This window comes from Eulemur rufifrons, chromosome 18 (genome assembly GCF_041146395.1).
Source record: "Eulemur rufifrons isolate Redbay chromosome 18, OSU_ERuf_1, whole genome shotgun sequence".
NCBI lineage: Eukaryota > Metazoa > Chordata > Mammalia > Primates > Lemuridae > Eulemur > Eulemur rufifrons.
In genome coordinates, this window is record NC_091000.1 from 49,960,920 (window position 1) to 49,987,003 (window position 26,084).

Consider the following 26,084-nt stretch of genomic DNA (forward strand, 5'->3'; position numbering starts at 1 on the left):
CATGTGTGACCTGATGTCACAGGATTTTCAAATTTAAGAGAATCTAAATCAAACTCATTCTCTGTGGATCCTTTCCGATTACGTCTCCCTTGTATATTCCACTTAGATGCCTAAGTGAGAAACCGCAGGGTCGTTTTATGTTTCTTCCTTCTTACATCCCACAGTATACTGTTTGGTCTGTTTCCAACATACCTCTGCAATCAGCTTCCACCTCTTTACTCCACTGCCATTGTGCTAGATCAGGGATCCCCGACCGATGGTGAGCTGTATAATTACTTCACTATATATTACAAGGTAATAATAATAGAAATAAAGTGCACAATAAATGTAATGCGCTTGAATCATCCCGAAACCACAAATTATTGCTCTAAAACAGATATGGTCATGACTCTATCTTTCTTAGAACCTTGGGTGGCTTCTTGTTCACAAGAATGGGGCCTGTCTCTTTTGCATGCAAGCCTCGCCTTCATCCCGCGTGCCCATACAGGGGACGGGCTGGCCACAGCAGCAACCACGCTGAGCTTGTACATGCCTTGCAAGAGCCTGGTCAGATTTCAACTTCTCTGTGAAATCTTTACTGAGCCTTCAGTCAGAAATAATCTCTCTTTTCTTAGGGTACCATTAGCCCTTTGTACATACCTTCATTGTGGTATCTATTACCTAAAATGTTATTATGAACGTGATCTACTCGAGGCCAGGGACTATGTCTTTGGTTAATCTTTGTATCCTGGATGTCAGCACAATACCTGGATCATGGGGGTGGAGGGCAGATAATCAGTGGAAGTTTGTGAATCAATGGACGTTCACTTCCAATTAGAGTACAAACCCACCATGGGCAAGTATTATGTTTTAAACTTCTTTTATCCTTATACAGTGCTGAACACACATGTAACAAATAATAAATACTTGTTGACTTCTTTGTTATTAAGGATGTAAGCAAGAGAAAGTAGAAGAGCAGGGGATAGGCTAGAAGTCTAAAATATTAGGTGTAAATGTTTTACAATGATGTGCAGTAGCATATAATTGCTGCATTGTGACTTGATGTTACATATAACAGATATAATGACTGTTTTTACCGCTCTGGTACTAATGACAGCACATAATTTTAAAACAAGAAATTGATTGCCAGGATTTTTTTGGAATATTTATTTAGGTTGAATTAGGTAGTCAAATTAAAAACAAAAAGTAGATTCAGACCTACCAAAGGGCTGTAGTCTCAGGACATCATGGTTAGACGTGTGTGTGTGTCAAAACTTCTCAGGCTCTTTTTATGTAGTATATACAATATGAGTGAATTATAGGCTTGCCAACATTAGAAATTTCACACCACTTAAATGACAAGTTAAAACAATCTGACCGCCTAGTGTTGAGGACTGGTTGTGAAGGGGAGCTGGTTAGTGTATTCGCTATGGTTGACTAACTTAGTATTTAGAGGTTAATGTTCAGTTTTTAGTGCCTGTTTAAAAAAAACTCAAAGCAATTTTTCCTTTGTTCTCATACTACAATAATCAACACAGAAGAAGACTTCTCTGGATAAATGTGAAGGTTTTTTTTTCTCATACACCAAGCACTAATTCAGTTCTGATGCTGTCTACCTGGAGATGACGTCAGATCCTACAGGGTGAGGGCTCAGTGCCCAAAACTGTCATCCTGTCCCCTTCAAACACCAATCGCAAGTCCGGGCCTCTGGATCTCCTAACCAACAGGCTTCACCTTGGGGTTTCCACAACCTCCTTTGGGTTTGATTAATTTGCTGGAGCGGCTCCCAGAACTCAGGGAGACACATTTACCAATTTATTGTAATGGATATGACTAAGGTTACAGATGAAGAGATGCACAGGGCGAGGTATGGGGGAAGGGGTGTGGAACTTCCATGTTCTCCCCGGGCGCGCCACCCTCCAGGCACCTCCACATGTTCGGCTCTGCCGAACCCTCCATACCCAGTTCTTTTGGGTTTGTATGGAGGCTTCATTACATGGGCATGATTGACAACTATGTAGAAATGTGACTGGAGAAAAAGTGCATGACCTAAACCCAGCAAGACCTGTCTGTTCAGATTCTTTCTGGCCTCTTTGTGTGGCATTTCCTTCTCTAGGGCATGAGGCAGGACCCTCTCTGGAATAAGGGTCTTTTGACCCACAGTCAGATCAGAGTCCTGCCTTGGACGGGTGGAAGAGGACAGGGGAAGGTCAGAGAGATTCTGTTACCTGAGGCTGCTCCTGAGGCCTAACACATCCAAAATTATAGCAAAACACTAACAAGGGCTATGGGAGTTATGAGCCAGGAACTGTGGATGAAAACCAATGTCTATCCTAACACCACAGTGCTCCTTTGTGAACTTTCTATCCATCTCTATGTCCATATATAGTATGTCTGTGTGGATGCAGATATGTAGATATGCACACATATGTGTGTGTGTGTGTGTTTATCCAGTTTGCACGTCTTTTCAGTCAGGGACAAACTTGTTTATTTATTTGTGTCTCCTGCTGCTGATTCTAGGTCGATTGCAACTAATAAGTTCAACATATTGCAAATGCTGAGGAGTTACTTACTGACAACTTAATTATCTTTGCATATCCAAGTGAAATGGTATAAACATTTAGTTCCATTTTTAAAATTTAAAAAGCACCCAGAGTCCCACAGCAGCTGTGCATTTCCAAATGTATGCTAGGGCACAGGCTCAGCAACCACTTATAAAAATCTGGGCATGGGAGGGACCTCCAGATTGGAGGGGGAGACCTGTGTGTAGAAAAGTTGTGTATGACTTAAATGTCTTCATTGTCGTTGTTCTTAATGGCATCTTTCATGTGGCTCCAAGAGGAGTATTTCTAAAGCACAAATCTGAGGGAAACACCCACACAGTTAATATTTTCTTAATCGATTTCATAAACTCTGTTAGATGCTAAGTTTACAAAGATGAGTAAGATGTGGTCTCTTCCCTTGAGACTTCCTGTCTAAGGCCCTCCTGTAATTTACAGGAGATACATGAACCAAGGAATTCACAGATGAGTTAATTTAGTCTCTGTAGTCTGGGTGGTATGTGCTACCTATGGAGAGGCAGATCAGGGTGCTGTGGAATCACAGAAGAGGATATGGGAGAGGCCAGGGTAGGTGTCCTGGAGGGAGGAATGCTTGAGGGCTATTGTGAGCTCATCTTCACCAGTGGTTCCTTGGGACAACACTCCCCAGAGGGGCTTGCAAAACCTTCCACCTTCTGGTTTCTGCTACCCCGGTTTCAAGCCCTGATATGTGCATGTGCAATAGCGTTATTATTATTATCACAGCCCTAGGAGTATTAGTTGAGTTAATGTATGCAGAGTGCTTGGTCCAAAGCAAGCACCATAAAGTGTTATTGTTATTTAACTCTTCTGATCACTCTTTTTAAAAAAGTTATTTCTATATTGGGACTTTGACAGACCTCTTTGGTTTTCTTCCTACCTTTCTCACTATGTCTTCTCAGCGTCCTTCCTTAACATGGTTCCTCTAGTTTATTCTGCCTCCCCTTAATGCTAAGCTCTTAGGATTTGCTCCCTGACTTCTCAGATGAACACACTAATCCTCCTTCATGGTTCTACTGCCTCCTACATTTTCCCAGTACACCTCAAATCTAACTGCTTCCAGGGTGGTCCTTCTATTGCTCAAATGCCAGTGTGTTTCTCCTCTGCTTAAAACCCTGCCAGACACTCCCCCTTTCAGGATTTAACTCCTTTACTTGGTTTACAAAACTTCTTCCGCCAACTGGCCCTCACCCACCTTTTAGGCCTTTTCTCTCATGACTGCCTCCCTCCTTTCCAGTGCTTTGCACCTGGGGAACCCTTTAGAGTTCATCAAATGCACAGGGCCAGGTTTATAACCTATAACCTGCACAACCTTGCTTATGCTACTCTTTCTTTCACACCAGCTTAGGCATCATCTCCTCTCATGCCCTTCACCTTAGGTTTGCAACGGCTCTGTCCTCTGTGCACCATTGTACCCCAAGCACATGTCCATCAGGCCACTGGAAAACGTCGTGTGCTGATTTGCATACGTAGCCATTTCCCGGAAGAGCAAGGACACTCTCTGATTCTCTGTATCCTTAGCATGTAAGGAGCAGCCACAGTAGTTGGTACAAAATTGGTGCTCAGAGAAGGAACATGTGAATGAACAAAATAATGAAAGTGTTTATAAACTGTAAAGCTGGATATAGAGCCCATTCCCAGTGAACCCCGGTGATGCCGGTTTCATGCTGCCTCCGACTGTCAGGGAGAAACTTTCCTGAACTCTTCCTTTTTTTTCTTTCCTGAGAGGGTTGGTGGGAATCTGTGTGCTCCATGGGCATCTGCAGATGATCTACATTGTCTCAATTCTCTGTGTTAAGACAAAGGCCAATGATGAGATCAGGGTCATTTAATGCATTAGAAAAAGCAACTTCTCACTTTTATTTCCCACTGATGGGAAGACTCAGTACAGTGAAGTTTAAGAAGTTTTAGCTTTTAAATCCTTTCAGATAAATAGTGGTGATAGCCATCTTTTTTTGTCTGTGTCAATTTTGCTTTTCTTTGTAAGTGCCAGTTTGGTGGTTACATTGGCAAGTGTGGCAACTGTTGCCAGCTGCACATCTTCAGACGTACAATAATTTATAAGAAGCCTGGTTGGCACCATCCCTATGCAATGCAATTTATGGCTTATTTTTATAAGCTAATAAATTCAAGGAGGTGAGTCAGATGTGTAAAAACGTTTATATGGATTGCTTATTTAACACAGAAATTTCTTTTTGGGATTGTCTGTCATTTATGCATTTATTCAGTTATTCATTTGCTAGTGTGGACCATCTCTGACCATCCAAAGGCCTTTCCAAAGTTAAGGTAAAATTACTACAACCTGTGTGAGTCTCATAAAATAGATAAATTGAGAAAGTGAGAGTGGATGACTTATACAGAAAATATGGGGTTTTGGATGCTGTTTCAAGCAGGAGCTATGCAGCGCTCCTTGTGTTTGCATAGTTAGCCCTGCTCACACATGTGCAGAAATGCCAGCCTCTCCTAGGGCTTCTTTGTGACCACCTGAGACCATTGCATGTGGTTTCATCATCTAGCTTTAAAGTGTACAGCTTAAGATGTATTTAAGAATAACGTGGTACATTTAAATGTAAAATCAGACTGTGCGAATATTCTTAGAATTGTATTCATAATGAAGTCAACTCAGTTAGACACAGTATCAATGATATGAGCTCCTTCTTTACTTAATAGCTTTTCCCAAAAGTTTTCTGATAGAGGTTTGCCAGATTCCATTTAAACCCAGCTGTGGAATTCATTAATGTGTGCTAAATCCATTTGGCCACTGACTTTCTGAAAAGGAGAAAATTGATTTTTTTATACACACATACCCATATAAAATTATATACTTTTCAGTCTTTTTGTCATGAAAGTTCAGCTTTTGCTCAAAAAAGGGAAAATATATTCAAAAAAGCAAATGTGATTAGAAATAAAAGTGGCTTTAATTATGATAGAACTTTGTAACTTCACTGTTTAAACAGTTATTCAAGTTTTTTATTGTTTTTACTTTGTATTCTAGTATATTCTAGTGCCTTATGGATATACTATTATTATATCTGTAGCTCAACTTGTTATTCTCTCCTTATTTTTAACTCTTCTTTCAATGGAAAAGATTATACATAAGCTTGAGGAACATCTAAAGAAAACAGATGGTTTTTCAGAATTTCTTTACCCTGAAATTAAACCTCTTGCTTTTCACTTTTGAGCTAAGAATAAAAATGTTATGGATGTTCTCATACTGTGTATTAGTGCATGTTACACTCATATCCCACATTAACATTTTTATTTCCACTGAGATTTCTGATATAATCAGGTATTAAACCTGTGGTTATTTTGGCAATTATACCTTCCTTGTACAGAAGGATTACAACAACTAAACCTTAAGTCAGGAAAAAATATATAGTTTTACTTCATCTGGGAGAGAAATTATCCTAAAGGATGGTTAGAAGATTCAATGATAGTTAACATTTTTAAAGAAAAGCTCACAGGTAGAGTTCTCAGCTTTCCATTCATTAAGCAAAAAAAAAAAAAAAATGAAACTTTTTCTTTCTCCAAACTCCCTCCAAGGCACATGCTAGACTTGAACTCATACCTTGCATTCTGTGCCAGAGTTGTTCACAATTTTGAAGTTGATAGCTCTTTCTTTGTTCTCTCCTCTGAAGTTTAATTTCTTACACTGACCTAAACATTTGATGTTTTAAAGAATATTCTCTTTTTCTCATCTCTTTTCCCAAAATAAGCCCCAAAGTACTCATCCCCATCCAATCCCATATGCCCCTCCCCCTCCCCACCCGGGCCTGCTATTTCCATTTTTAATTTTTGAATTTGCTTCTTCTCACCCATAACTTAGGAGGAGGCAGTCTAAAAATTCAAAAATTAAAATAGCTTTCCCCTGTGATTCTTTAAACATTTGTTCAGGTTTGGTCTAATTGGCATGCTTTGCGGTTGATTGCCTTAATAGTGGTGATGCTTCTCCGAGGTTCTGTGGATAATGATGAGTGTAATAAAAGGTATCATGGTGGGAGAAGCTTGGGCCTGGGTCCTGGCTCTGCTAATTCCTACCTTTGCAACCTCGGTCAAGTTATTTAGACTTCAGGTTTCTTATCCATAAAGTAGGATAAAAATACCTACTTCACAGGGTAATTGCGACGACAGTTTAGCACATGGTAGACATGCCAAAAAAAACTAGGGCCCTTTCCCTCTCCTAGCTCCATACGGAGAGCTATATGTAGCCTGACCATGTTGTATGTTACGGGCTATGGGGGAAGCGAGTATGAAGAGTATGAAACAGTCTCATCCCCTCTCTGTAGCAATATCTAAATTGTCTGTCACGTGAAACTGTTAGGGTATACAGAGCAGGATACAAATTTCAGAGAAGCGAAAGACTTTTGGGGAGTTGGCCCTCAAGTTGCGTCTGGAGGGGAAGAATATGGCTACGAGGAGATTGAATGCGTAGAGGTGCAGAGGTGAGAAAGAGTTGGGAGTGGAGGAGCGGAGGACAGGCAAGTGAGCAGACATCGGGGTTCCCTTGGCATTGAGGGGTCTCGTTGCAGAAGTGTGGTGCATGTTGTTAGAAGGTGGAAGTTAGGCCGAGCTATGCTTGCCTTAGAAGTTGGGCAGAGGAGTTTAGACTCAACATAGGACTTAACAGGAAGCTGATATTCAGGTAACCATGGTGTCTCTCAAGTGGATTATCTTTCAGGGTGATGAGAGAGGGTTTGTATGCCTTTTGTTTTCTCCAGTGTAGAGAAGTAGCTTTAAAACTTTCTAAACATGATCTGTAGCATGATAGACATTTACATCATGATCCAGTACACCCACATATGCTTGGGGGTATTTGCTCCATGAAATAAAAGTTTCATGAAATGATAGTTACCCTTACTAGGTGTACTGCACAGGCTGGCTGCAAATTTGCAGGGTCCAATGCAAAATGAAGATGTGAGGCCTCATGTTCAAAAAGTGCTGCTAAAAGTGCTTAAATATATCTTTTTCCCCTTCTTCCTTGGGCTTTCTCCTTGACCTGTCATGATTTTTTTTTTTTTTTTTTTTTTTGCTATTTATTGTCATTCTAAGTAAAGAAGAATTAAATTAAAATTTTTAATTATTCGTAGGAATTTTATGATTTATCTTTATATCATGTAATGTTGGTTTTAAATGCAAACTATAAGAGAATTTAACTCATATGAAACTAACAAATTGCCCAACTGGTATTTCTTACTTTGTGCCCATATATGCATTTTGTTCTTACCAGAAGAGTGGAAATACTGTATAAAACAAACTCAAATATTTTTATTTCACTTCTTTGATATGTGTGCATTCTACTAATCCTCTCTGCCTTAGGCTCTCTGGTAAGTAAGGACAAAAGAAAAGCAAGCTGGGGCTGCCTTAAGTTTCCCTTTCCTTCTATATTGTCATTTTCAGCGTAAATGGGTGGCTAATATAGGGAAGTAACACAAGTAGGAAAGAATAGGACAGGACATCCTTGGCCATTCTTATTTCTTAGAATGCTATTGCTTTCTTTCTTCCTTGGAAGCAAGTGGCCTCTTGGGGCTGTCAGCCCTCTGCAGTCTCTCAGATGACGACATAACGTGCTTGGCTTGGGAACCACAAACACACATATTGTGCGTATGTCCTCTTCTCATGAGCATGCTCTGTGGTTTCATTGGACTTTACTTACAAAACTCAAGTTCAAGGATAAAATTGAGAATTTCAAGATGGTGTCAGCAGAGCATTAAACCATTGGTGGGGCCCTTCATAGAGTGGGTCCTATGTGACTGCAAAGTCACATGCCCAGGAAGCCAACCCTGGCGCTGCATTCAATTTTCTGTTTTCTTTTCTTTTCTTAGTAATAACTCCAATAGTTGCCACTTATTATATTGATGTTACCATCACTAATGGCTCATTATTGGCAGATTAGAAAAAACTGGTAAAGCCATTAAAAGCATGTAACTCTTGTGTCAGATTGTTACAACTAAATCCTGCTTCCACTACTTGCTTGTCTGTGCATTTGAGAGTATCTCTGTTTCTCGTATGTAAAATATGGATTATAATAGTAACTACTTCATAAAGTTGTTATGAGAATTAAATGAATTAATATGTAACATGCTTAGAGCAGTGTTTATCATATAATAGACACATAAGTATTAGCTAATCATTATAATTATTAATGTTATTATTATTGTTAATCTACATCCTGCTCTAGGTAAATGCTGAAGAAAAAGTGTTTCTTGACTATATCAGCATTTCCACTTATCTTAAAATAGATATTTTCTTAGGATTATCAATATTTGTGTTTTGTTATGTCTGGAAGTATATGAAATATAATAACCAAATGAAAGTTAATTTATACCACACTTAATGCAATGGAAATATTTTAAAAATTATAGTTTAATAATAAATAATTTATTTATTTATCCTCTATATTTTAAGTAAAAATAATAATTTAAAAATTTAATGACAAAGTCCAATAAAAGATTACTTTTTTCTGCTTCCCCCCCAAATTAGAACAAGCAGATAATTAGCATTTCTCAATTACCTGGTAGGAAAGAGCAACAATATCTGAAAGATACCATTCCTTAAACTTAAGGAGCCAGAATTATTTGTTTTGGAATGAAATTTTTAGATGATGAATTATAGGTAAAAATGCTAGAGGAGAATGCTTTCTATTTTTTTTCTTTTTCAAAGTTTTTATATATATATTTTTTAAATTGACAGAATTGTATATATTCTGTCTTTTCTTTTTTTTTTCTCTCTCTTTGTACTATGCTTGGAAATGACCTCCATACTGTCTTTTCTAAAATGCAATGTGCATAGATTTTTGTTATAGATACAGGCCAAATGCATAAGTCATAACACTAAATGAAAAGAGCACAGAATCTGGTGGACACTCAATCAATATCTTTTGGAGCAACATTAAATCAAAGTGAGAAAAACGTTGGCTGATTTGTTTTGCTCTGTTTTGAATTTCCTTCCTTGATAGTTTCATAATAGATAGTACTATTTTATGGCTCATTTGCATATTTCCCAGCATTAATTGAGGCTACTGAGATCTGTTTTCCCAGTGATGGTTTGGCATTTCATGTTGAATTGATTCTTTCAAATTTGGTACTAAATTAATATATAGTCATTTTATATCTGAATGTTTATATTAATTGCTGATATGTGGGCATATTTGCAGATAGGTAATCATTTTAAAATGGAGTTCAACAGAATTATTTAAATGGACATAGGCTATTTTAAATAAAATTTGGAACATGGTAGATATTGCAGCGAAAAATATCTTATGGAAAGTTTGTTTTAATCAGCCATTTATTGATAGCTGTTCCTTGAATTGTAGACTTTATGCATAGTCAAAGCAGATATGCTAAACTGAGTATGTTGTAACTTTCATTTTATGCTAAAATGGAAGATTAACCACCAATTAAAGTGAAGTTATATCTTTAGCAAAGCATCAACTTTGATAAAAATCTGTCATCCTCTTCAAAAATTACTGTGGTGCAGATATAAACACCTGAAATGCTAAGATTCAAGAGATTTCACTTTGATTGTTAAAACAAGTAGAAACATACTAATCTGTAAATTGCTGAAAGAATTAAATTGAAAACACTCAGATTTAATGAGCAACTCAGGTATACTACCTGTGCTAATTACATTAGATAAAAATAATCCAATCCTTTTGTTCAGGACGACTGATTTGTACATTTACCCTGTAAATCACTTTATCTTGACTGAGGACCACAGTTCACAGAGTCACTAGCACCTCAGTGTTTTGGAATTAGATTAGCTCTGAATGTGGCTGATACTTGCTTTATGTTTATAGTAGTATTGACATTAAACACATTTTAAAACATATTATTGTTAGTAGTTGAAAGTGAATTTGGAACTTTAGATTATTAAAACTGTTATTCAGTAATAATTGGGATTAATAACTAACTTTTGAAAACACATATTTAGTCCATCTTAATTTTCATATTTGATCTATATATTTAATCCCTTAAAAGTATATACTGTGTATATAATTTGGAAACAAATATTTAGAGAATGATTTAATTCTTCTACCTTGGGTTTATCAACTGCAGATAGATTTTGAAAATTTACAATCCTGGTTTCTCTTTAGCCTCTGTTTTTTTCTTTTTCTCATAGGTTCCTTGTATGAATTCTTAGTAGTCTTCTGAAGCTAAGAAATCTTTCATTTCTCTGTGGGAAATGATTGTTAATGACTGTCGTCCAGGTGTGCAAGTAGAAGGTACTTTGTTGCCTGGATGGGTGCTGCCCTATAGGTTTCTCTTCTTCTTGTCCTACCTCCTCCCCTGCCAAAAACTGGCAGTGGATCACCATGTTGTGATTCATTTAGGTATTTTAGCTAAGGTTCAAATGCCAATAAATATCTGTATGGCAAGAATGACCAGTAGATTTATGAAATATAATTCTAGTTACATGTATATTGTCAAATGAATATGATCTGTTTTGGTTTAACTTGGCCACAAGTAAATGGGAATTGTTTGAGTTTCTGCTCCAATATTTGGATTTCATGAGACACGCTTGTGCATTAGGGACATAGGTTTAGCAAGAGCTTTATGGTGCTGACATCTGTGAAAAGTCACTGGAAGGCAGGAGTCGAGAGAGATGGTATTTAATCCCCTTTCATCCCTGCTGCCTTCCTGGCCTCAGGCCTCCGAGTTAGGTTTGGCAGGGCTGTGGTCTCCCTTTGCCTCGCAGCCAGTCGTAGTGAAAGAGTGGTCTGCTTATCTGGTCTTCACTTCTTCACCCCCTTTTTATACCAGAGCCCAGTGTAATCTGGTTTTCACACTCCACTGAAATGACTCTCACCCAGGCGACCACACCATGGGGATGCCCAAGCTGCAGGACACTTCAGTACTGATCACTCCTTCCTTGTTGACTTCAGGTTTCCCATGGCTTCCTTGACCATCTACTCTTTTTTTTTCCCTGTTACCTTTTTGCTATTTCTTTGCAATCTTCGTGAGTTTCTCTTCTGTCATCCTTTATATGTTGTTTCTTAGAATTCTGTACCCAACCATCTTCTACTCTCATCCCAAGTTCTCACCCAGACCCATGACTTATCTGTCATCTATTCTGACTGTTCCCAAGTCTATGTCCATCTCTGAGAACTTTATCCTAATTAACAGACTTGTATTCCCAACCACTTACTGGACATTTCTATCAGGATGCTTAAAAGGGGACTCAAATCAATATTTCAGAATCAGAGCCCATCACCTCACTTCTAACCATGCCCATTCCCTTAATTTCTTTGTCTGCACAGTCTTGATGAATAGTTCTACCAAACCACGTCGACATCCAAGCCATAAACCCGAGAATCCTCCTTCACGTGTTCTCTCTCTTTTCTCCCACATCCTGGGGGTCATGGAGTGCTGTCATCACAGCCTTTCAGTGTCTCTTGTATCCCCTCCTGTCAATCTTCCTGCTGTTGCATTTATCCAGGACCTGCAGTGTGCAGGGCAGTGCCCACCGCATGGTCAGCATGGTGCTGCGTGCACTCTCCTGACCCATCATAGCGAGCTTTATTTAACATCCTCTTTCTTTGAACTCTCCTGGCTACTAGCCTCACTGCTCTCCTACTTTAATACATTTTGCCTTTTGTGGCTTCAGTCTTACCCACATTCCAGGCATTCTTTTCCACAGTCTCAGTCTCAGCTAGTCTCACTCTGACTTGGTGTCTCCACTTCAACAATATCATTCTAGGTGACCTTAAGTAATAATACTTTCCACATCTCCTCCTCCACACACAGCCTGCCATGAATCCTCACCCACTTCTATCTAGGCAATCCAACTTCCAGGATGCTCTCCCAGCCCTGTGTGCCCCACTCCCAGCTTAAAATCCCCCATTTGCTCTTTGTCATCTTCACAATCAAGTTCACGTTCTTGGTCATATCAGACAACCTCCTATCCTGCCACTCCCCGGTCCTGCAGCCTGGCTACTGATCTGCCTAGATTCCTGGAACCCAACATGCAGTGCCTCTAAGCCTTTGCACATGCCAATCTTTCCATCCAGAATGCCTTCCTCTGCTCTTCAGTGGCTAACTCTGCTTGTCTTTCCATTTGCACCTTCTGTCTCTCACAGGCCTTCTTTGACTGTCCGCCATCCCTGTCCATCTCCCTTTCTTACTTCTATGTACTTTCTTAACAGCCTATGTAGGCTTGCTTGCTATGCTTGTTATTCTGTGCTGTTGTTTTTTCCATTTAACTCCCCCAGTAGATAATAAAATTCTTGAGGTCAGTGCCTAGTTCATCTTTTCTTTTTCTTTTCTTTTCTTTTTTTTTTTTTTTGAGATAGAGTCTCGCTCTGTCGCTCTGGGTAAAGTGCAGTGGCGTCATTGTAGCTCACTGCAACCTCAAACTCCTCATTCAAGCGATCCTCCTGTCTCAGCCTCACACACCACTGCACCTGGCTTATTTTTCTATTTTTAGTAGAGACAGGGTCTCACTCTTGCTCAGGCTGGTCTTGAACTCTTGAGCTCAAGCGATCCTCCCGCCTCGGCCTCCCAGAGTGCTAGGATTACAGGCGTGAGCCACCGTGGCGGCTTAGTTTGTCTTTCTATGGCTGGTGTCTGGCATGTGCCTGAGCATGAGGAGGCTCAGTAAATATTTGCATAATAGAGAATGAATGAACAAAAAAATTTTAAAGGAATATAAAAGAGTACTAGTGTTTCTGTTACATGTAAATACTCCATTTGTTGCCATGAGACATTTTCTTTCTTTTTTTATTAGTTGAATATTTTATTTATTTATTTATTTATTTTTTAATTTCATCTTATTATTATGGGGGATACAAAATTGCAGGTTACATACGTTGCCCATGTACCGCCTTTCTAGAGTACAGAAGTGTGGCTCTTTTATAGATTGACATATGCAAGGTCATTTGGAGGTAGTTGGACCAGCCAGAATTAAGAACAGGAATTATAAATTTTAGGCCAAGGAAGTAACTCCAAGTCACTGGGGTAGAAAGAGGAACACTTCAATTATTCTGATGAACTAAAACTAATTTGCAATGTAATTTTTATAAGAGTACAAAATTAGAAATGAAGGAGTAAAGCTATATACACTTGTCAGTTTATGTAAACCTGCTCCGAGGCACTTCATTATTCTCAATCCTATGTATCTGATATAGGCTTTAGAAATCATGTCAAAATTTTTCTAGGTTATAAAATAATTGAGCCATGAATTATGCATATTGTAAATATGTGGTTTAATCTTTGTACTCTGAATGTTTTTGATTTTGATGAAAATTTAAAACATTTGTGTCTAAAAAGAATAAAATGGAAATGTACAGATAAGAACAAAATTACCTGTGATCTGGGGAAATCAATGATAATAATCCTACTTTTGTTTTCTGTCTACATTTAAAATATTTTATTACACATTTAAAGTTTAGCTAAAATAACTTTGGTGGTTAAAATCAATTCTATGCAAATAGTTAATAGTTAGATTTATATATCAATTGTAGAACAGATGATATTTAATACTCTTATTTAAAAAACAGAGTTGAGGAATAGAAAGAAACCAGCTATTTCAAACTGGGCAGTTAAGAAAACTCAGCCCATATAAATATGTGGGTAAAATTATTTTTATGTAATATTGTAAGTTGCCAAAGAAAAAATGACTTATGTTCTTGTTTCTGTAAAGAGTTTCCATTTGACTTGATGGGACATAATGAAACATGTGGAGATTAGTGATTAGAAAACCTCTGGGTACTATCACTACTAAATTAGATGTACTCAAGAACATTAGCTATCATTTTATTAGTTTTTCAATCATCTTCACGATGATATATTTTAACTCAGAGGGATGGTGTGAGGAGGGATATTATATAAGTTGTAACAAGGATCCGAGGAGAATTGGCTAATATCCTTTCATAAGGAAGTGTCATTACATGTGAATCTGCTCTTCGTGTCTCCCTCACTACTTGTTAAACTTCATGAAGACTGTGTTCTACTGAGTCATCTTTCTGGAAATGCTTTCTTTAATTTTCAATAAGATGTCATGATGACAACAATCTATATCTGTGAAGAATTATATAAAAATTCAATATATTTCACATATGAAAGTAGTTCACAATAACACTAAGCTAATGAAAATTATTTTTATATCACCTTCTTACCAATTCTAATTTTTTTTTCTGGGTCTGGTGACTGATGTGACACATAAAGAGTATTTCCTTATAAATAGACTTTTTTTCTTCTTGGGATATTATTTTATCATTGCCATAAACTCCTTCTTCCCCACATTTTTTTCTAGTAATCTACTGGTTTTAATGAGCTACTTTTTAAAATTAACATTTTATTTTAAATTTGATTTAAAATTTTTATCAGGCAGTCTCAGTAGTAAGTCCTAGTAAAATGTTTATAGTCACATTACACTTCCTTGCTTACATATAGACCTTCCAGTTAATAGATACCTAAGATTTCCATAAAGTATTCAGAACTGGGCGTTATAATGCTATTTTTTTTATTTATCCTGAAAAATCTCAATCAATTTCAAACACTGAACATGTTAAGATAAGCTTTATCATACTATTTAAGAATAATTTTTAATAATTTTGGTGAGAAAGCAAGAATGTGGGCTTTAAATACTGATTATCATCAATTACTTGAATGTACCATTCATTCATTATTTGGTAAGTTTATTTGAGAACATTAAAGAATTGTAAAATTGTTAAGCGGAAATACTGATGCATTGAAACAAGGAATTGCTTTCATTTTAGCTTTTCTAGTTGCAGAAAAGCTAAAAACACACAAGGATTTATTTCATGTTTCAGTCGGGGAAACAGATTCATATTTATTATGAACAACACAGTGATGATATGACTTCCCTACCTCAGCAGCTCTGCTTTCATTTTTCAGGCAGTAAAATTCATAAGGGATAAGTGAAAAATAATTGAGGAGCATTTTTATTTTTACTACAGTGTTTGTTATTGCTTCACTGTGTAATATACACTAAAATGTCTATTTGCGATTCAAAGAAAAAAGATTAGAGCTGAATTTGGGTGTAGTGTGCATCCAAGCATTGAATTTGATTCTTCGTGTAGTAATTGAATGAGAGCAGTACTGTGTATCAAATTTATCCTTGCTGCTTACTTTGTTAGCAAATGGCTTTTATAGCAAAGGTTTTGGGGTGGGTAGGACTTAAAAAATTGAATCCCTTTTCTTCTAGCAGATATGTGGGTATCTGGGGATGGTAGTGGTGTTTTGTTCCTTTTAGGGGAGTGAGAAAAAAAAGTAATAACAGGGAAGGAAAACAAAAGGAAGAGGGCCTAAAGGAGGTTTTTCTGACTGCAGTCTTATTAGCAGGAGGAGCAGAGGGTGTCTGAGCTGCTTGCCTTCACCCAGCAGGTATCTGCAGGAGTCAGAAAGGGAATTTGTGGCAGCTACTGCCCCAATGTTCTCTCTAGACTATAATTTTTGGATACATGTTGTAATAGTTTCCTATTGCTATTGTAACAAGTTACCACAAACTTCGTGGCTTAAAACAACACACAGTTATTATCTTATAGTTCTGGAGGTCAAAATTCCAAAATGGGCCTCATTGGGCTAAAATCAAGGTGTGGGAAGGGCTGCATTTCTTCTGGAAGCTCTAGGGAAGAATTTGTCTTTGCCTGTTCCAGTTTCCAGAGCTGCCTGCATTCCTTGGCTTATGGTCATTCCATTTTCAAAGCCAGCAATGGCGGCTCAAGTCTCTTCTGTACTGAATCACTCCAACTCTGATGTTCCTATCTCTCCCTTTCACTTACAAGGACCCTTGTGATTATATCGGGTCCACGCAAATAATCCAGGATTATTCCCTATCTCCAAATGATTAGCAAGCTTACTCCATCTGCAACCTTAACTTCCCTTCTCCACGTAATGTAACGTACTCACAGATTAGGATGTGAACGTCTTTAGGGGAGCATTATTCTGCCTACCATACAACAGAGTTTGTTGATCCCTTTGTAGGTTGTACTCCAGTCTTCTTTCTCTTCCAATCTCGTTGTGCCCCTCCCCACTCCCCATCCAAATGATATACTGCCAAGTGTGGCCAGATTGGGGCAAAAACCCTGTAAGAACATGAAAAATTAATGCACAGGGCTAGTTGTTGGCTCCTTACATTCCATCTTAATACAGCAAATATTTTTGAGTGCACACTCTTCATTTTTCCACCAAATACCTTCTGAACACCCTCTATGTGCTGAGCACTGTTAAGCCCCGGGGATGGAGCAGTGAACAATATGGACAAGCTACCTGCTTTCTTGGAGCTTACGCTTTGGTGGAAACTGATCAACATTAAATTGACAACAAACCCAAAAATATCACCTAGCAATAAGTGCTAGGCACAGAATGAAAACAGGGCAATATGAATGAGTGAGTGGCTATTGGAGTTGGAATGAGGGGGGTTTCCTGAGATCTGATGGACAAGGAGTAGCTAACATGTGAAAAAGGGGAGAAGAACATTCCAGGCAGAGTCTAAGAAGGACAGAGCATAAGACAGGAATGAGTTTCCTTCTGGGGAACAGAATGAAGGTCCATGGAGCTGGAGTTTAATGTGCTAGGGGAAAGGGATATGAAATGTGGTCCAAGGAGGAGTTAAGTGCTAGATCACATCTCTTCAAGCTATGGTGAGGAACTTGGGTTCTGTATGGGATGGAAAGACATTGGAGAGTTTCTAAGCTGTGGAATGAGTTAAACATTTTTAAAATAATCTGTTAATAACATTTGGCTGTTGCGTGGAGGATGATTATAGGATAGCAAGAGTAGAAGAAGAGGGAAACTAATATGTAAACTATTGCAGTAGCCCATCCAACAGGTAATAGTGATTAGACCAAGTTGATAGTGGACATGGAAATAAATGAATAAGTTTGGGATATATTTAAAAAGGAGATTGAATTGACAAGATTTAACAATAGAACTGATACAGGAAGTGAGGAAAGGAAGGAAATAAGGGTAATTCCCACATTTTGAGATTGAGTTGAAGTGCCCTTTCCTGGCATGGGGAATGTGGGATGAGCAGTTTAGGGTGGGGAGCCAGAGTTCTGTTTTGACCACGTGAAGGTTGTGATGCCTGTTAGACATCCAAGGTGAGATGTCAAGTTAGGCAATTATGTAGGTATATATGTTTTACCATCTCTGAAGAGGTTGGGGCTGAAGACATACATTAGGGAGTCATTGACACATTGGTAGTATTCAAATGGTGGTCTCGATGAGATTGCCTAGCAGGAATAATGTCTGGTGGAAAAGTAGACCCCAGTACAGGTTTGGTGTGGTCCAACGCTTAGAAGTTGAACAGAGGAGAATGGGTTAGAAGAAGCTGCTGGTGATGCTAGTGAAATGAGGAGAGTGAAACGAGGAGAGGGAGGGAGAGAGAGAGAGAGAGAGAAGAGGAGACAAGAGCAGAAGAGAAATATCCTACCTATATTAAAAGTTGCTAACAGATCAAGTAAATGAGAACATGAAGATGATCATTATGGTCATTGATAATTTTGGTAAGAGCAGTCCCTGTGGGGTGCTGCTGTAGAAGATGGATTGGAAAGAGTGGGGGAAAGTGTAGGGGTGAGGCTGAGACAGTGACTCCAGACAGCTAAGCACTGGGTGCTCTGCTAGGGCAGGGCATTCCAAGATGATGCACCATCCCGTTATTACTTTATCCAAGAACCTACTTTTCCTACTTATATAAGTTTGCTTCTATATGATGAATAGGCATTTTATTATTATACTTACTGTGTACAATGAATTTTAGAGGAAGCAAAATTGCCAAAACTCAAACAAGAAATTTCATGAGCAGTTGAAAATTATGCTAATGCTCACTAAAATGAGACTTAAAAAAACTCTTGAGTATGTACACACCAAGAGTTCACAGATGGTAAGTCGATGGCTAAAGGGGTCACTTACCTGTTGATATTGGTATGGAGTAAGACTAAATTCCTATTTCTATGAAGACCTTGAGTGACACTAATACTGCTTCTGTGTCTCACTGAAGGCTAAAGTACCACTACCGTAGGTGGTATGTAACCTTCATGAGTTGTGGTTAGATTGTCTGACGTTGCTATAGCAATAACTGTATAACCACTGCACATAATAATTGCTATTATTACCTAAATCCACCAACCTATGATGCAAGTTTAAATTAGCAGTAATAATAAAGGGAAAGTGGTAAGGTTTTGAAGTGCTTGAATAATATTGCCATTGATAAATAATGTAATACTTTTGTAATTTTCTTATGGACTCTATCCTTGCAAGCAGTTGTTTTAAATTTTCAATGTTTTGTCTTTGGCTTCTTCCATGGAATGTGTCTTCAGTTGCTTTTTACCATGGCACTGACAGAAGAAGAACATATTCTTGTTATATCATTCAAATTCCTTTCTCTTGTAGTTTGGCCTTGTTGGCAATTCTTTGGTGTCAAGTGATTTCAATTTTCTGATTTAAGGCTTGATTTACTTTTGAACATTCACATTGGCTCACTGATCTTGGCCCTGGATGAAGTATGTACACATACAATTTCTTATAAATAATATTTCTAGACAATGCCAAAAGTTTCATGTTTATGTAATGCTTTGTATTGTTAGTTCAGTTTAACAAACATCTCAAAACCTGTTTTGAGGCTGATGTTGTGCTAGTCACAGGACTCACAAAGACAAAAATTGTGGTCTATGTCTGACAGAGCTTGTGGTCTGGCAGGAAAAGGGACAGAATTGATAAAAGAAATTGATAAAATTAAGCGTGACCCATGAATAGGCGAAGTATGTGAGATAGAGGAGTAGTGCATAGGAGGAAGTTGTGGGTTCTGTTTGGTTGGGGGGTAGGGGATAAGATTGGAGGCACTTTTTATAGAGATGTTGACAGCTGAGTGGGACTTGAACCATGAGCACAACCCCCAATGGGCAGCCAGCCGGGACCAGGGCGGAAGTGGTGGGATGGGACATGAGCTAGCACAGCGGTACCATGACCTACAAGTTCTTTGGTCCTGACTGCACACAGGATGCTATTGAAGTCACTCCGTGTGAGGAAAAGGACGTGTGGTAAGGCGGAGTTGAGGGGGCACCAATGGAGTGAAGAGTCACCGCATTCAAGCCAGGGTGGTAGAATGGCCCGTCAGTTGCATTTTGAAGCTACTCTGATGGTGAGATACAGACAGGATGGGGAGACACATGGGTTGATGAGGTTTCCTTTCAAATGAGGTAGAAGCATTCAAAGAAGAGGCTGAGGATGTATTTGAGTTAAATTGTATTGAAACCAGGATGCCAGCGTGCCCAGGGGACCATTTTGGAAGGGAGGGTTAACTACAGGGCAGAGTGGGTAAGGGACAAGGGTGTGGGGGGCATAGAGCAGGAGGGCGCCAGCACAGGAGAAAGAGGTGACCCAGGGGACTTGTCTTTTGTCTTATATTTCAGTCGACATTAACTAAAGACTTGTGTGTGGTGCACCATGCTTACTCTTGGACAATGAGGACTCACAGGACAGGAAAGGAGCTACAGGGTGTGAATGTGGGAAAGTAAACAGTCCGGGGCTCTGTGATCTTTCCCCACGAGATGCTGCTTATTTCCCAGGGTGACTATTACGCTGTGGGTCATAATATGCATTTATCACTAGATCAAATGAATAAAATCTACTCTATGCATTAAAAATTTACTGTTTTTCATTATTCAATGTTGTTCATTAATTAAAGTATGGGACCACTACATGTAGCAGTTCATTACATTTTCGAGTAACATTTAATGGCATAGGAAATGTTCATGATACGGTTTTAAAGTAAAAGATTACTTTTAAAATTATATGTATGTCTAATAAGGTTCCAGTTATATGAATGTGTGTGTGTATCTTTGAGAGACTCCAGAGACAGAGAAAGAGAGGGAAAGAGTTGTCAAAATATTGGTGTTGGCTGTCTCTGGGCCATGAGTTAGAAGGACATTTATTTTCTTCATCTTCCAAGTTTTCTAAAAACATATGTATTATACAAACCATTTATAATAAAAAATGCTATTTAAAATATTTTTTCTCCTAAAATATTATTCTACCTTTAATTTTATATAACATTTATAGTAAAAATTAAAATCCTAGTAGGCTTTCTCCTGTCACAAAATCACTTTCTAGCTGTTTTCTCTCTTTTTTTTTTTTTGGTCACTGTTTATTCCTGTCAATTCTTTTCTGATCTTCATTTCTTGCTCTGTGCTACTAATGGAGATACTTTAAACATCTTGGTTCATTGATGAACAAAATCCTCCCCCTACACCCAAGGCAAACATTTTTATCTTTGTATTCTATCTTTGTGCCACTGTACACAGTGTTGAGCATTGCTGAGTTGTCTCTTTGCTGTTTATGTCCTCATGGTTGCCATTTTCTATTCCGCTGCCCTTTCGATTGTATTTTGTTTGTTATTATTGATTGTATTCTTTTTCTCTGGTGGCATGCCTATTCTAAAACACATCTGCAAACAATTCATAGCTCTGCTTAGATACAGTTAAACATTTCATTGAATGTGAGTATTAAGACTATATTCCTTTGCTATCTATAGATTTCTCTTTGTAGTCTCTTTGTAAGCAAGTGCAACATTTGGATGCAAAAATGTCATCCAAAAAGTCATGTACATAAGTCACAACTGTAGTCTACTGAGTCCAGCATTTGACTGTGATTGTTGTCTTCTAAGGTAATTTCAGAAGTCAGAAATGAATGTTAAACATACACCTCCATCCTTTGTTTCCTTCCTTCATTCCTTTCTCATCTGGCTGTATCTTCTCAGCTTCCGTAACACTCTGCTATGGCCCTAACCCACGATAGCACTTGCCTCAGTGCACCGTATTGGTGGTGTATTTATCTGTGTCTCCTCATCGGACTACAGGCAACTTGAGGGAACAGCCCACATCTCATTCATATCTTAGGCTGTCCCATCGTCTCCTATTGTGCCTTATATAATTGGTCCTCAACAACTGTAAAAATATATTTTATGTTTAATTAAAAGTGACTTCATAACTTTAACAATATATAGTATTATCAAGTGAAATGTGTTAAAAATTGTGCTCTGGGAAATAAGCTTCCATTAGAGAAGTAGAAAGGGTTTTAAGACGAAAGATAAAAACATAATTTCTAGGCTTTAGGGGTAATCAAATACTGTAATAGATTACCAGGGAAGGAGGTAAAATCTCCGTCCCTGGAGAGCCTTAAAAATTGGACAGGGAAAACATCTGTGAGGGTGGCTGAAGCGCCGAACCTCCCTTGAGGCAAGTAGATAGACAGAATGACAGATGGGTCTGTGATTCTTTGATTACTCGGCCTGGAGAAGGGAAGGCTGAGGGGAGACATTGAAACTACTTCAAATATGGAAAACAGCTACTGTTGCTTTCCAGAGGGAAGCATGTTGAAGGAGCTTAACCTGAAGTCTTAGGGATTTAGGTTACATTTTTATGGTTAGAGTTTTAAAGTCATAGGTTGTGAAAATCTCATGGAAATGTGTGTAATCAATGGTATTGATCTTTTTGTAAGATGTGGAAAGTCAGCTTTATGATTCTGTTGCATCAAAAATTTTTTATAATACTCTAAATAGAGATAATTATTTCAATACATTATATTGAATGTATAGCATTCTCTTGGGTCAGGTAAATTTCTGAAAGTAGTAATTTAAAGCACCAAGAATCACTGTTTCATGTATAGGAGGGGAGAACTGAGAAAATAGTTGTGAGGTTCTTCCCACTTCAATAGCTGTACAGGCTGTTATGAAATCAATAGCCAAAGGGTGAACAGGAATTTCTCCAGAGCTTTTTATTCTACTGCATCAGCCTTGTTCTGACCACTGAATCTTTTCTCAATCAAAAAGTAGAAGAACTGGGGGGGGGGGGGGCGGTCAGGGAATGGGACTACAAAAATCCTGTCACTAAAAAGGAAACCTGAATACCTATTAAAAAATGATCAATAGGTGTTTGATTGTAATTTCAGCTTTCGGCCACAAGATGTCACAGTTGGATTTTGATTGTCACTGTGTATTTGTCTCAACAGATGAAGGCATTTTCAAAGCTGGCGCAGAGAGGTCTGAAACACGAGGGGCAGCAGAAGTCCATGAAGACGAAGACACTCAGGTTGAGGTTCCAGTTGACCAGGTACTCTCCATGCCTTTAAAATATGCATAAGCCAATTATTCCTGTTTTTAGTTCAAGTTTGTGTCATCAGCTACATACTCTTCCTGTACCTATATGAAACCCTCTCAGGTGCCATGTGGCTGATTGAACTTAAAAATATAACAAAAAGCACCCTTCATTTCTTCCAAGTATTCCTAAAAAGAGTAGCCATTTGAACTGAGTCTGTTTTCAAATATAGAAAATGGCCTATCTTTGAAAACTGGCGTTGAACAGCAAGATGGGATGGAGTTAGGTGTAAGATAAGATAAAGAAAGTTTGATACAAAAAAGAGTATTGGCTTGGGGGTTTTATCTAGGAAAAAAGTCCTTCTCCATGTAGAAAAACATTTTTTTTTTTTTTTAATGCCATGATAGTCTCTCCTTTAGGGTCCTTGAAATTGTTGTGGTTGGAATTTGTTTTTCATAAAGAAACTGCTTATATAAATGCAACTCAAATATTTGCTATGTGTGTATTGATTTTCTTTCTTTGGCCAGTGTCCCACTGTACTTTCAGGAGTGCTTGTGTATGTGTACACGCACACACTTATGTGTGCTTATAGAGGGACTCAGTAGTGTTAATTCTGGCAAATGATGCAAGAAAGAAAAGTCATGCTTTTTAAATAGAATTCAACAAGCTTTCTTGCAATTCTCAGTGGAGGGTTGGAATTTAGAGAGGAGGGGGAAATGATAATTCCAGACTCAGGGGAAAGGGAGAAGTCACTAGGAATCGCCACTTGTCCTCTGACCGTTATGTGATATTTCCTTTTCTAAAAGCAAATTTCACAATCTGGCAAATTCCATAGATGATCTTCTCAATTGTGTTTGTCTTAACAGTGCAGCAGTGAAATTGCTGCTTGATTATTCCACAGGCATTTTCTGCGAGTGTCGCCTTCCTGATGAAAAGCCTAATGTGCTAAAAATCACGCAGATTTCAAAAATCCAATTTACTATCCAGGATTAGCTATAACTAATAATTTTTCATAAACTCCAGTTATAGGTATTTTTCCTGAGGGAAAATGGAATTTTAAGTCTTCTGTGAAGCTATAATTAAATATTATACTTTAAGACAAAGAAGAGTAATCATCATGTATGTATAACACCGAATAGCTGCAGAAACTAAGACTAATTTATATTCTAAAGTCAAAACGCCAAATATTAAGAGAAAATCATAGCATTATTAGCAAAAGAGAAATCTCTCTGCTAATCACTTATTAAATAACCTGCAAATCCGTAAGAGGTATTTCTTTACTTGTAAGTTTGATGAGCATAAGGGGAGGAGAGTTGGGAGGGAGAATTGATCTCTGATAACACTTGAGCAGCCTTGGGTACGTGTTTGCAGAGCTTGATTTCTTATTGGACTTGTGAGTGCTAGCTTATGAAAATGCAAGTATGCAAAGAGATACTGACAAACAGGTTGCTGAAGCGTGGGCAACATCAACAAATTGATGTCAGCTTGAAAGAAAGAAAGTCAGATAATGAAAGGTCAGAATTACTTTCTTCTTTGACTCTTTTGGCCATAGTGTTGAGATTGTCTAGTACTTCATTTGATTGGTATGAGGTGCTTATAAAGTCAGGTCTTCGAGCTGTTCTTTCTGTGGTCTGGTGACCTTTGCTCTACATCCTAAGCAGCTACGTTATCAATATCATGAAAAACTGAGTGTGGAGAAATTAGTTTAAAGGCCATTAGCTGTATTACAGTAAAAATAACCTGAGGACATGCCCCAATGGTGATGTGAGTTAAACAGTAGCTACTGAGTGCCAGGCACTGGACTAGGCATTTTTATCTCATATAATTGTGAAGACAACCCTGTAAGATAGGTCTTACCATCCCCATTTTATATTTATGAAAGATATAACTTGCCCAAGATTGAACCATTAAGTGGAGGAAGTAGGACTTAAGTGCAATCTGTCTCTCTAACTTCAAAGCAGAGGAGTGATCTGGGGGGCAGAGTAGTAAATGAAAAAAAAAAAAAAAAGCTGATGATTAACTTAGGGAAGAAAAAAAAAAACTCCTGAATAAGAAAGGAAATGTCATAGTCATAGTATACTACCTGACTCAGCTATGAAAGGTATTTACATACACTCTCTTGTGTGCCATTAGCTAACTTCTTTGGACTGGTTTCCTATCATCTAAATGGTCTGTGTTGTAATATTAGTCAAAGGGCCTTGAAGAAGGGTGTGTGGGGGTGTGTTTGTGTATAAATATCATGTACAAATTGGTCAAGTAATTTCTTTATTCCTAAAAATCGGATTACATTTTAGAAGTCAATCTCACGGCCTCTGTTGGAAGGTAGGTCTTCATGGATCTCTTGTCTTTCTGCACAACTTGTGAGCAGAGGCACTGCACGCCTTTGTTCTGCATTCCCTTTTCAAGGATGTTTGTATAGTGAGTGGCCTTGAAAGACAGAGCGTGACTTCGTCTTGAGCCATCACTCTCAACTGGAGGGGATTTTGCCTCCAAGGGGATATTTGGCAATTTCTGGGACACTTGGTTGTCATAACTAGGGGAGTGCTGTTGGCATCTAGTGGGGAGTGGCCAGGGATCCTGCTAAATAACTTGCAATGCACATGACAATCCTTGCAACAAAAAATTATCCAGCCCAGAATGTCAGTGCTGAGATTGAGAAACCCTGCTCTGGGGCAAAGGCCTGGTTTGTTTATTGTCCAGTTTAATGAAGATAATGTCTCCCTATGATACAAAGGTTCAGGGAGGTTTACTACTTACTCATTGTAAAAGATTTGATGCCATTGAATTGTACGCTTAAGCGTGGTTAAAATGGTAAATTTTATGTAATATGTATTTTACTACAATAAAAATATTTGAAAAAAAATTGGGTTCCTGAAGCTTGAGGCTCTTTCCCTGAATTACAAGCCACTGTGTGTACCACCTAGCCTTCCCTTGTCATTGTGGGGATGGGGCCTTGGGTGCAAATGCTGATATTCTAGCTACTGCTGTTGCAGTGAGCAATAAAGTCCTTTGTCTCCAACCCAGTCTCATGTCTTCTGCCCGTATCCACCAAACTGCGGCAGGCTAACATGTTCTCTTGCTAGTAGGGCACAACTTCAGACCTTTCACAGTCCTTGATAGCCTCTACTGGTACCATCTAGCATGTGTGTATCTGTGTGTGCATGCAGGTGTATTTGAAAATGTGTGTGTTAAGGAGCATTGTGAACTAGTTCCAGCTAAGACTCCTCTGAGCTCATTCGAATGTCCAGACTCTTTTCATTAGTTAGAGACAAATTAATGATGATGGACCTAGTGCTACTTCCAAACCCACGAGGAAACTGAAGAATTTTCACATTTTTAAATGTATTTGGGGAGGCCAGAACAAATACCTTTTCCGAGGGGAGAATTTAGATCTAATAAGAATAAAGTACTCTTTTAAAAATTACTTGGTTTTTGCATGCACATTCCAAATCCATCTGAGGTTGCCCATGAGC

The 26,084-nt window shown here is 38.3% G+C and overlaps 1 protein-coding gene across 1 annotated transcript in view; it reads left to right on the forward strand.

The window, feature by feature from the left end:
* DCDC2 (doublecortin domain containing 2) overlaps nt 1–26,084 on the forward strand; it is a 151,540-nt gene that overhangs the window by 105,046 nt on the left and 20,410 nt on the right. The window contains exon 8 of the mRNA XM_069493406.1: nt 22,526–22,626. Within this exon, the coding sequence (XP_069349507.1) occupies nt 22,526–22,626 (101 nt within the window). The remainder of the gene's footprint in view (nt 1–22,525; nt 22,627–26,084) is intronic.